Source organism: Eleutherodactylus coqui, chromosome 5, assembly GCF_035609145.1.
Source record: "Eleutherodactylus coqui strain aEleCoq1 chromosome 5, aEleCoq1.hap1, whole genome shotgun sequence".
NCBI lineage: Eukaryota > Metazoa > Chordata > Amphibia > Anura > Eleutherodactylidae > Eleutherodactylus > Eleutherodactylus coqui.
In genome coordinates this window covers 144,301,265-144,314,507 of record NC_089841.1, presented here as the reverse complement: position 1 = coordinate 144,314,507, position 13,243 = coordinate 144,301,265, and the positions used below count along the sequence as shown (strand labels likewise).

The following is a 13,243-nucleotide window of genomic DNA, read 5'->3' as shown; positions in this document are numbered from 1 at the left end:
CGGCCTGAGACAGTGAACGTTCAGATGCATAGTTGACCGGTCTTCATCTTGATAAGGCATACTTGGTCTCTGGCTTATGTACAGAAAATCACGTATTTAATTAACTCCAGTGCAAAGAATCACCCACTCAATTCTAAGAAAGCGGCTAAGCATGCATTCTCCATATCTCTTTTCTCCTTCACTTTAACCTTCATCCTTCATCTAGTTTCTTTGGACATTCTTTCTCTGTTTGCCTTGCAAAGCATCTTGGCATATCTGATATAAGGCGAAGTATTAAGTTTTTCATAGAGTTAGTACATATGAGAATAAAGTTAGTATGCATATAAAAAGAAAGGCACATAACTATATCTATATAAATGCATATATTCCAGTGTTTTCTTTTCTACCTACAAGGATATATATGTATCCTTCTCACTAGAGCCTCCATGCCTGCCCGTATCACATCTTGTATGCAAGCTAGAGGTGAACAGGGTACTAGAGCCTCCATGCCCGTCCGTATCACAGCTTGTATCCAAGCTAGAGGCGGTACAACAGGGTACTAGAGCCTCCATGCCCATCCGTATCACAGCTTGTATACAAGCTAGAGGCGGTACAACAGGGTACTAGAGCCTCCATGCCCTCCCGTATCACATCTTGTATCCAAGCTGGAGGCGGTACATCAGGGTACTAGAGCCTCCATGCCCGTCCGTATCACAGCTTGTATACAAGCTAGAGGCGGTACAACAGGGTACTAGAGCCTCCATGCCCATCCGTATCACAGCTTCTATACAAGCTAGAGGCGGTACAACAGGGTACTAGAGCTTCCATGCCCTCCCGTATCACAGCTTGTATACAAGCTAGAGGCGGTACAACAGCGTACTAGAGACTCCTTGTTCAGTTTTCCGCAATAAATGATCCTTTTGCTCTGATATTGTAATCACTTACTTATATATGCCTTACAAATCACACAGAGAAAAGGCATTAAAATGCAACAACTCCTTCTAGGCATTTGATTTTGTTTTACAGTGTGTGCATTATGTATGCATGCATATGTAGGAGTAATAATAGAGGAACGGCACAACACAGACTTATGAGAAAAAAATGCTCCAGTTTTATTATTTCATCAAAACTATAAGCATTTACTGAAACAGACATTAGAACAGCTGACAAGCGCTCTTAAAGGTGCTTTAGGACACTGATCTCAGACGTAGACTCAGGTCCTACACCACCTTTTGGCCCATCGGGTGACAAAAAAAACACCATTGTTGGTGGTCAAAGGCGCTGTTTTAGCATCATTCCATGAAAAGTCAACAGGGTGCAAGTCCTCTATAAATGTATGTTGCCAAGTGATCTTTTACCTTTCCCACTGACGCTTCCCATATCTTGGATTCCACGAGATGGCGATTCTTGCCAGTTTTCTCTCAGGGAGGCGTAGAATGTGTCTAGTAAAGCAGGGGTTCAACGACAAGAGTGGAGTGGTAACGTACAAAAGCAGAGGTAAATTTCTTCTTTCATAACCAATCAGGATTAGTGACCTTGGAGCAGGCAGCTAAGACGTTGTTGGAAAACATCAAAATATTTGTTGATATATGTGATCACTTTCTATTTTTTTTGGATGTGGACCTGGCCATTACAGAGAAACCTGCTTTTTTGCCCCATAGGGTATGCAAATGAGCCCAAGGTATGGGCATTTCTCGCTTTTGACTGGTCCTGGTTCTGCTTTAAGGCCTTTGCACCCCATCCCCTGGCCTAATAACTGACAGCTTGAACTCCCTTCTGCTTGTGATGCCACTGTTTATTATATTTTGTTATAAAAAGATTGGCTTTAGTTAAAAGGGTGGATTCCGGTCACTAGACTATGCCACTATTTTTCCTCTATGGTAATCCGCCATTTACCCCCCCCCCCCTCCCCCTTCCCCCTTCATTGTGAAAATGAATGTGCGCGTTGGTTTCACACTGTTGCTTCTTCAAAGTTTATTTCTGCAGAGTTTTGTTCCTGGCCACAGACTGTACAAGAATAAAATGCAAACAAACACTTGCCAAAATATCTTTACACTTTGCACATAGACATTCCAGTTCTTCTTCATCCTTTATTTAAAAAGGGAATCACAAAAGTCAAAATCTGAAATACTGTACATTATAATTGTTCAAAATGTTCATATCGTACAATCTTACAAATATATAAACTCTTTATAACATTTTCTTGCACGCGACATCCAAACTTCATTCTTAGCTCATTTAAAAAAGGAGAAATTTTAATACAATTAACACTTTATAAAAAATTGGAGATCACCACACACGTCTTTCTTAGGGTCCATTCATACGGGAGCATTTTCTGTAGTCAGTAGTTTTTACTGAGTGAATACGGACCCATCAAACTAAATTTGCGTATTCAAACATTCATATATTTTACGGGTAAAAAAAAAAAAGTAAAAAATTGCAACATGTCCTATTTTGGCCCCATGACACAGACCAAAACTGTCAATGCAAGTCTATGGGAGTGTAAAAACCGCAGTGAAAAAAACAGATGGCCCCCGTGTATTCGCTGTATTGTTAGGAATGTTGCCAGGAGACAGTGAAAAAAAAAGTGCCATCGGTTGGGCCATGCGGTTTTAAAATTTATTTTTTTAATTTTTTTACTACACACAAAAAACGCAATTCAACTCGAGCATAAAAAAAGTGTATGTGCATCTAAAATGCACACATGAAGAGAAAACAGTGCGTTTTTTACAGACTAACATTGCAGATGCCGTGTAAAGGAAGCCCTAAAGTCAACTCATCATCTCCTACCCCAAAGCACTACCCTAGCATCTTACTGTTAGCAATAGCTTTATAAATATGTCCCTGTAAAAACTGTCAATTTTCAGCATGGAGTAGAAAATGAATTTATAATACTGTGCACATTATTGACCAATTACCCCATAAAAGGCATAAGGGCAGTGCTGTTTGGGTGAAGTCTGTAATTATGCCCTTTGTGGCTTGACTGACATCCAGCAGAGCGTTATGCTCTGTTGAGTTCCGCTTTCTAGCACGTACGGTGCAGGGAAGCGCCAATCATCAGACATCTACGCTGCGCACATATGAAGCCAAAGCAAGTCAAACTCTACAGAGCGTAACACTATGGGATGTCAATCAGGTCACATGACTACAGACCAGCCTGCATGATCCTTCACCCGAGTGGCACCACCAACCTGCCTCTCCTAGGGTAATCCGTATATAGCATGAGTAGCATTATAAAATGTTCTACACATGCTAAAACAAACAGTTAATACAGGAAGAGGTTGATAAAGCCATTGGAAAGCAGTAAAATGCAAAAATAGTGGGTTTACGGTAGGAGAGTGACAGGATCTCTATAAGGGCTACCGCACACTTGCGTTTTTCTTGGGCAGTTTTTTTCACGTGATAGTCAATGGGACTTTCTAATGTTAAAAACGCATCGCGCAATAATTGCAAAGCACCAACTTGCGATGCGTTTTAACATTAGAAAGTACCATTGGCAATCGCTTTTAAAAAAAACGCGCAGTGTGCAGGAGCCCTAAAACCTATAACACGTAAGAAAGCTGGGTTATGAAACAATCACACATACATTTATGTGACAATCAGAAGAGCATGTGGCTAGAGAGGTAGAAAGTATGTGATCTCAGATGATGAGGTCTTACATTCATTAGCTAAGACATTTACCAAGCATTCATTCATCAATGTGTGTTGTAACTCAATAGGGTTAAAAGGAAGCCCTCTCCTCTTGATCTTGTACACATCTGCTGGGGAAACAAGCATGTGGCATATTGGACGTCCTTCTGTACCTCAGCAGATAAGTACTACCATAAGTGTCTGGTAGCAACTTATCTTTCTCCCGATATGGCTTGGCCGATCTGTCATGCATATCTAGAGGAGAGACAGTTAATAACTAATGGTATGTCCAAATTTAGTTTGTTGACACCATCATTGACCAGATCCAAAATCTGCATTACTGTAGTAGTTAGGCTAGGCCACAATAAAGAAATATTATGCACTTATTCTATCCAGTAAGAAAGAAACCTGACAGACATATGTTAATAGGAAGGGGACATATCCTAGCGGATCTGTCATGGGTACTGTAGAAACCTGAATCACGATGCCAGTGTAGACAGAGCCTTAAAAGGGGTTTTCCAGGGAAATACTATCAATGATGTATTCTCAGGATAGGTCATCAATAGTTGATTGGCTGAGGTCCGTCACTTGGGACCCCGACCGATCAGCTGAGTGGGTGCAAGCCATCAGCGCCGCAACAGCACAGAGGTTGAAGCCCAAGCCTCCGCGCTGACCTTCATGTAGTGGTCGGGGCTTGTAACTGCAGGCACGGCTCTCATTGAAATGGGAGCCATACCCGCAGTTATAAGCACCAGCCACTACATGGGAGGTCTGCACAGAGACTTTCACTCCAAATACACAGAGGTCGGAGTGTAAGCCTTCGCGCCGAGCTCCTTATTGTAGCCTGCACTTGTAACTGCAAGCACAGCTCCCATTGATTTCAATAAGAGCCGTGTCTGCAGTTACAAGCACCAGCCACTACATGGAAGTCGGCAGAGGTCCACTCCGACCTCTGTTATTGTGGCACTGACAGCATGTGCCCGCTCAGCTGATTGGTCGGGGTCCTGAGTGACGGACCTCGGTCGATCAACTATTGATGACCCATGCTGATGATAGGTCATCAACAGTATTTTCCTAGAAAAAAAACCCTTAAAGAGCAGGTGAAAGATACAAATCAAAGTGCATATTAGATTCTGTTTACATCATGTGTATGCCAGACATATGCAATTGTATGCTATGCAGTCACATCAGCTTTTAACGCCCACTTTAAGAAAAAAAATGTATACGATACAGTAAATGTCCATGTACATGAAAGCGAAGTTGACTATGCTGTCCAATGCAGTTGAAAAAGTTATGGCGACGCTCTTGACATATATGCAGTCAATCCATTGAAGGCAGTGGACACTTTCCGCTTGTGTACTGGCACCATTTTATTTTGTATATGCAGTCAGTAGTAAGGAATTGGTTTTTCATAAAAATTCTCTTTAAGACACTTTAAAAAGGGCAGGACTCCTACACATCGCTCAGCGGAGGGTTATTTCCAGGTACTGTTAATATTTAGGAACATTTAGAACACTTCAGCGTAGGGCACTTTTGGAGAAATAGCTACTTTCTGCATCCTGAGAAGTTTTAGTGCCTTAGCCAAACTCAAGGTGCATTCATGTCACTACTGCCCAAAGGGGGGAAAAATGCAGTTGACATCTGAAAGCAATATCAACGTGCAAAAGAATGTTTAATGGTCAGCTTCAAAAGAACGGAACAAAGTCAGTTAGAATTCTTTCTGGGTCTGCCGATGCTGATTTTACAGAGGTCTAAAGCCAAATTGGTCGGCCATTGACAAGCTGCAAACAAATGCAGTCAGCAGTCTGTGGTCCACAGGAGAAGCGGCTGCAGATCCTTAAGAGTCATTTCGTGTTGTTCCAATTCTCTCCCAGAGCCCTTTAAACTATTTAAGTATATAAAGAGACTGGTATTCAAGCAATTCTCTGCGCACAAAGTACTTCTAAACAAGGAGAACACTTGACTGTCTTAATGGTATGGTTTAAAAACGTTAACAGAGAATACTGAAGGAATGAAGTTTGTGGATGCTCTCAAACCATGGGTTTTATACTTGCAGTGAAGAGTTCATATAGATAATTTATTGTCAATCCATATAGAAGACCTAGAGAGGTCTTACTCCAGGTGCAAGGCCATATTGTTAAAGGAGAAAGGGGTAAATTTGTATCCTGCACCAGAATAAAACTTGTTCTGAAATTCCACCCTGTTAATGAAGGGAAAGGGAAAAAAACAATGCAATTAGACACACCTTCAGTCAATGATATAGTACATAAATTGCAATTCACATTATGTATTGTATTTTAAATTAATCATATTCATAAGTTGTGAAAAAAAATATATAAAAGATTTTTCTTCATGAACTTCTGCAACAGAACAGGAATAGTTTTCCCTTTATTTCACTTTGGAGCGGATTTTTAAATCTGCAGCATATCAATTTCTGCTTTAATTTTTCACAGCAGATTTTACTTCTTCCAATGTAAAGGGAAGAAATCCGCCATGAATCCTTGGTCAAATCCATATGTGGACCCAGCTTAATGGTTAAAAAAGGGTTGTCCAGTTATGACAAGATCAGCTGAGGACCGTCGCCAAGGATCCCCTGCAGATCAGCGGTTTGCTGGGTTATTTCCTGCAGAAAGTAGCTCAGTGCATAAGAACAAACCGCTCCAATCTTACTGAAGTGGCCCGACATGTTATTACAAAGTTCCCATTGAAATAAATAGGAACTTGACCTGCAATACCAAGCCAGGCCACTGCAGTGGGAACAGAGCTGTTTGCTTCCTGCAAAAATAAGCTCCGTGCACAAGCTCAGCAGCATAGAGAACAGCTGATATGTGTGGGTCCCTGGCAACAAACCCCTGCCAATATACTATTGATGACCTATCCTGAATATAGGCCATGAATAGTTTACAATTTCAACAATCCCTTTAAGCTGGCCATATACATTAGACAGAAGTAGGTTGCTAATTCAATAACAATTGAGCAAAAGATTGGCTAGTGAACATTCACTACACAGACATACACATTTTAGTCCATACTGACGATCACAGTTGACCATACTGGCCCCACACATTCAATAACACTGGGTGCGGGACGAATGATCTTTCTAGGAATATTTTAATGAACGATCACTCGTCCAAGAAAAATCTTTATTTGAAAAAAAGAAAAAGAAAAAATGATCTTTCGTCCATGTACTTGATAAAAATTTAGAAAGTGTGACTTCTTTCCATAGGATCGTCTGTCATCAGTTGGCTAACACAATCGTACATTATTACATTTACTTAACTAACATAACATAAGGCTACCTATTAAAACTCACCAGTGTAAACGAAGTGCATGAAGGAAGGCAGACAGGCCCTCCATTACTAGAAGGATAAAAACGGTCAGCACAGAAAACGCAGCCATGGCTGGCACCAGCAGGAAGACTCCAACCGTGGAGGATAGCATATGGAGGCCTTTACTGAGCACCATTGTCCACAGGACCTCAGATAACTCTGAAAGGGAAAGAAGTGTAATATTTTAAGAAGAATCTGCATACAAAGCGAGAGAGATATTTACCAGACTACGTCAAATAATGGCTGACAAGTAGCAAAATCTATTTATTATTCAGAGAGTTTTAAAAGGTATGTCATACATGCAGCGAGTGTGTTGTGGAGCCAGGGACCACACAGCAATAGCTGCAGATTGCTAAGATTTTGTGATGCAGTTTGTAGAAGTATTGCAAGTATATGGAAAGTACATGGTTTTTATCTGCATTAGGCCTAATGTCCACGGGCGGATTTGAATTGCGGAATCCGAGCGCAAGATCTGCAATTCAAGCCACCCATAGGGAAGCATGGGCGTCCACACTTGAATTTACACATGCAGATTTGTTTTCCAGATTCTGTATGCGGAAAACAAATCGCAGCACGCTCCATTGTAGTGCGGATTCTGTGCGGACAGCTTCCATTAAAGTCAACGGAAGCGGTTCGTCCACGGCAAAGCAGGAGTTTTAAGGAAAAAAAAAAAAAGAAAAGTACTGCATCTGTGCGCTGGCCGGCATTTCTGCACACATCTACACTACAGAAATAAAAGATGACCCGGACAGGTATGCAGGGTCCTCCGCCACCTCCTCACAGAACTCAATGGAAATGTTGCACAACATCTCGATAACAAATCATTACATAATACTGTTGGATTGCAGAAAAGTTACATAAAAAGATGGCTCTGCTGCTCTGTCAAACTATTTTCAATTTGGAAACATGAAGGCAACACTTACGGGCATGTGCCAAGCTGAGAGCCCAGAGACGCAGGTAGGAAGCAGTGTTGGAAATACATCCCAGGCAGTACTCAATGGTGTGGATGGCTTGATTCATAAATACCTCAGGCATATCAAACTGCAAAACAAACCAAGACAGTACACATGAGAACACATTGAATCCATTCCTAAATCCTTACTTAAATCTTAACAGAATCTGCGGATATTCTGCAGCTAAAATGCAAGTGAATTAACTAGTTTACACCCCATTAACACTGCTGAAAAAAAATGAGCATAGGATTATGAATGCGCTATGACTTTACAGCCCACAAAATGTTGATTAGTGCCAGATTCCAAACGTAAAAAAAACATGGATCAGACCCAGTGAATTAGAATGGGGTTAATCAGTATGTAAATTCGCTGCAATGTTGGTAGCAGAAATCACAGTTTTGCATTCTTTTTAAAAAAATACACAGTGGATGTGCCACTGGCAAATCCCACATGGGCAAACATGGCCATATAATAAAGAATAACAATTGTCAATTGCTGGAAGCCTTTAGTTATTTTCTCACCTCTTTTTTTCTTTCCCTCTGAGATTCATGGCCTGTATGGCTATCCCCCTCTTCCAAGTCATGTGATCTGAGCAATGACAGTTCTTCCTCACTTGCACGACGAACTAATGTATATCCTTTCTATGGAGAAAAAAACCCCAAGATTTTTGAATTCACTGTCAATTGGCCACTAGGAGGTGACACCAAGCAGAGAAGTATCAGCTCCTCTTGCTAGCTATACCCCCCTGCAGGCACTAAGCTAACCAGTTTGTATGCAAGCAGTAGGAGCAACCAAGTAGGATATGAAAAATAGGAGTTAACATGACATGAGAACAAAGTATCAAAAACTAACTCGTAGCACCTGCGAAAGCATATATTCAAAATGGGTGGGTGCTGTGTTCCCCAATGAACGAGATGAAAGAAAATTTTACGGCAAGTACAAAATCTTGTTTTCTCATGTGCATCATTGGAGGACAGCTGAAGACTGTGGGATGTTCCAGAGCAGTCCCTCAGGGGTGGGAAAAGTCTATAAGGACACATGCGGTCAGTTTAAAACAGTCTGTAAAACTCTTGACCAAGAGAAGTGTCTGTGGATGCAAAATTCTGCACCTGGTAAAATTTTGAGAACGTGTGCAAAGAGCTCCATGTATCGGCCTTACACACCTGCATGGTGAAAGCCCAGTTGTGTACCGCCCACAAGGCACCCACTGCCCGAGTAGAATGCACCGTAACACGGAATAGGGGCATTTTGCCTTTCTCACCGTATGACTACTTGAGGAGGGATCCCAAAAACTCTGTTGTGTGCTGCTGTCCCTTGCTTTGCTTGCCCCTTCACTTTTATTCTTTACTCACCTCTCACCTTCCCCCTCCATGTCGCCTCTCTCTACCCTCCAGTCCCCCACAGCTATGGAGGAACAGCAAGGGTAGCACTCTTCCAAATCCCCCTGCTGCAAGATGGCGGCCGCACGGCGAGGCTTCAGAGTGTTCTGAGGACCAGAGCGATCCCAAAGCCCAGGGAACTGGGGAATACCGGCCTGGCTGTACAGAAGGGCCGTGGCAACAGGGGCCGGTGGGCAGGGTTCTGTCTAGCTACGTGACCATCGAACTGCTGCCAGTGGCATTCATCCGAAGCCAGAGAGGCGGTGGAATGAAGGTAGGCAGCCGCTCTTCCCTTGTAGGGGCCTCAAGTATTGCTCTGGTTTGCAGTGCAGGAGAGCTCTGGCCGGGCTCCTCCCGAGGACCGGCGCCTGGCACACGAGCCTGGGGATGTTCAGGCCTTGTAGGCCGCAACGGCTCTCCCTCTCCGATAAGACCTTAAATGGTCTCTAAATGCTTCTCCAATGCTGGAGAGAGCGGTGCGGGGGTCTCTGCAGGTTGTGTCACTGGCCCGATGGCTGAGGACGGAGCTCTCCTGGGTACCAGAACTATACTACTGATAACCTATCTACAGCATTCCCTTCCATGGCAGAGAGTTGTAGTGTTATTACAGGCCACTGCACAGGAAAAAAAAGCACACCATCCACAGTGCAGTGGCCCAGAATGGTACTGTAGCTCTCTTCCACTGAAGTAAATGCCGAGCGTCAGTCATCAATAGTATAATGCTAGAAAACCTTTTAACCACTTAAGGACATTGCCTATTTTGGCCATAAGGATGCGATTATTTTAGATGGATTTTCATCTCCACAATTCGAAAACTATATATATTTTTTTCCATCAACATGGCCATATAAAGGCTTGTTTTTTGCGTGGTCAACTGTAGTTTCTATTGGCACCATTTTTGTGTACATATCTATTGTAAAACCTTTAATTAATCTTTTTTTGGAGGGCAGGGAGAGAAAACGCATTCATTCCAATATTTTTTCCCTATAGAGTTAATCATGCAGCATAAATGACATGATGAATTTCTTTCTACAAATCGATACAATTATGATGATGCCATTCTTCAAAGGTCTTTCCACTTTTGCACAATAAAACCTTTTGGAAATTATTTGATTTTACATCGTTGCATTCAAAGTTTCACCACTTTTTTATTTTCCTTGGACGGAGCTCTATGAGGGCTTGTTTTTTGCGTGATGAGCTGTGGATTTTATTGGTACTCTTTTGGGGTACATCTGGCATGTTCGATCACTCTTACTGCGTTGTCTGGGAGGCAAAATGTACCAAAATAAGCATTTTGCCTCAGTTTTCTGGAGTTTTTTTTTACATTTTAATGCAGGATAGGGTGTTCAATTTATTGCGGATACGAAAACAAAAACCCCACATATTTGGTATAATCAGGTATTAAAACCATCAGGTACAAAAAGAATAAAGACAATGCCTACCCGGTAATTTCCAAATGTTTGGCCTCCATGATGCTGCCAGTACAGATACAGTGGCTTCCCAAGCAGTAGTACAGGAACACATAAGAACGCAACCACCACCAAAAATATTTGAAAACCAGCCTAAATGGTGGAAAATAGATTTTAAATTGTGATTTTCCATATAAATGTTATTAAAATGTATTATCTTACAAAAGCATCCAAAATCATTATAGCATAAGAAAAACAAGGATGATAGTCACAACGAAAAATAAATCATGAAATACAAAATCAGAAACATTAAAAGGGTTTACCGGGAGAAACTATTGATGACCTATCATCAGGATAGGTAATTAATAGCCAATTACTTGGGAGCCACCTCATGGGTTCCCTGATTACCTGGCCGTCAGTGCAGCGGGCCAGACATGTGTCATAGGAGATGGGACCAGAAGGAACCTAGCTGGCAACACTCCCATTTAAATCAATGAGAGCAGAAGTGGCTTTTACTCTTCTGTGCCTGTCTCCATTGTCGGAGGCAGAAGTATCAGAATTTTAATAGCTGCTTCAGCTGCCAGTGATTTGGGAGTGAAGCCATTCAGGTCACTTCCGATCCTGACTCCTATGATGTCCATGCTGCTGCACCGATAGTTCAGCCGAACGATCAGGTGATTGCTGGGAATCCCATGTGATAGATCCTCAGCAATTAGCTATTGATGACCTAATCGCTGTAAAAAGCGCCTGTGTGAGGGAGGCCCAAGTGTTAGAGCATGTAACTTGTGAAATAATTATTTCATCTCTTACCACCTTGAATGTAAGAATAAACATTAAAACAGTGCCTTTTATCTTAGAAAATAAGAAGCAAGCACACTCTCATATGATAATAGCAGTAATGTTAAAATATAAGAAAGTCATCACATACAAGAATCACGTAAAATGCAAAATTAAGAATCTGAATATGACACCAAAATGCCAAACAAACAAAGTAATCACGGACCTGCCCTGTATAGAGAGGAGTATTGCCATCATCATTCCCGGTAAACATAAACATACTGATGAAGTGAAGAAGGATGCTTGGTGCCTTCTTTGGATTTGCTGCCGACCATGCCAACCACTTATATACAACCATGAACACAAGATAACCAAAGATACATAGCATGAAGAGGAGCTCCGGGAGAAAAACTAGAAGCACGCTGAATTTCTTCTTGAAGTGCCTGAAAGTAAATAAAATTAAGTTAATCCAAAAAAACTATATACATCTGCAAAAAACTCTTAAAATACCACGTTATAATACAAGGCATGAAATAAGGAGAAAAAAAAAACTTCCTAAAATGCTCGTTTTAATTTATCACTTGCAGACATCTGAAAGTTGCTTTTAAAATGTTAACATCTCAGGCACTAAACATGCTGACTAAACAATCACCAAGAGACTGGAGGACTGTATTACGCTGGGCAGGAAGGTAATGCAAAGGAGCAACTGTCTACTATCTGCACAGTGCCGGTCCTGGCTGGTGCCATGTCCTGTGTCCCGCCACCTTCATTCTACCATACAGAAAAGTCATATTGTCATGTCTGTAAAGGGTGATTCTGATCTGGGGTCTGCACATTAGGTGGTCTTGTGTGTGGTCTGTATTCATTTGGGGGTCTACTGAAGACGTGATATGTACAAGTAGTGATCAGTTGGGGGAATGTGCTAAATAAATAGGGGGAGCATTTGAATAAACAAAAAACAAACATTACCCTCTCCTGAGCAGGAGCCATGATATAGCATAAGATCAGTCAGCCAATCATCTGTAGTGCCTGACAGACCCCATTATGACTTAATAGGGTCTATCAGGTTCCCATATGTGGCCTTTCATTTTGACAGGTAGAATGGAGCTGCAGCTGTGCTATTCTTCCCATCAAATCCAAAATAACAAATGGAGCCTCTCGTGGCATTGTGCGTCTATTCTTTATTTTGTTAACATTTATAAACTGAACACTTCCTTCTTAGTGCTCAGTTGGAACTTCTTGTAATTAGCAGGTATTTGGCTTGAAAAGGCTAAGAAACAGATTTGTAACATAGGTAAGAAAGAGTATATTATCTGGTACACTGCAAATGTTCACTTACAGATAGTTAAAAGCGCTCAAAACAACCCCAAATGTCATGTGTATTACTCCTAGAATAATGGACATCTTCATTTTGAAAGAGTTCAGAAAAGTGAGGCGATTTGATGCCAAATTCCAGATCTTAGTAGATAAAAAAAAAAAAAAGTAAAGTTAGCACAAGGAAGCTGAGATATTGATAATTATAAATACAGTGATCCCTCAACAAACCATATTAGTTGGTTGTAGTACAAGCATCATATGTTGAAACCATAAAGGCAGAGAAACCCGCACGGAATCAAGCTCTGACCGCGGCCGGTGACCCCTTTTTGCCAGTTTTCCCGGGCAGTGGCGTCCACGCAGATCCCTCCACTCCCGGTTTCGCTGTACTGCGCATGGTCCTCAAGGCTCACCGTCAAACATGCGCAGTACAGGTTTGTTTTTTTTTTTTAAATCCCCTGCTTTCCAGCAGG

At 41.7% G+C, this 13,243-nt stretch overlaps 1 protein-coding gene across 1 annotated transcript in view; it reads right to left on the bottom strand.

Moving 5' to 3' along the window:
* Positions 1–1,936: 1,936 nt before the first annotated feature.
* Positions 1,937–13,243, bottom strand: part of ATP6V0A2 (ATPase H+ transporting V0 subunit a2) — a 44,368-nt gene continuing 33,061 nt past the window's right edge. The window contains exons 14-20 of the mRNA XM_066603358.1: positions 12,796–12,914; positions 11,683–11,899; positions 10,713–10,832; positions 8,413–8,532; positions 7,862–7,979; positions 6,923–7,097; positions 1,937–5,809 (exon numbers count right to left, since the gene is read on the bottom strand). Coding sequence (XP_066459455.1) covers positions 5,722–5,809; positions 6,923–7,097; positions 7,862–7,979; positions 8,413–8,532; positions 10,713–10,832; positions 11,683–11,899; positions 12,796–12,914 — 957 coding nt within the window. The 3' untranslated portion in view covers positions 1,937–5,721. The remainder of the gene's footprint in view (positions 5,810–6,922; positions 7,098–7,861; positions 7,980–8,412; positions 8,533–10,712; positions 10,833–11,682; positions 11,900–12,795; positions 12,915–13,243) is intronic.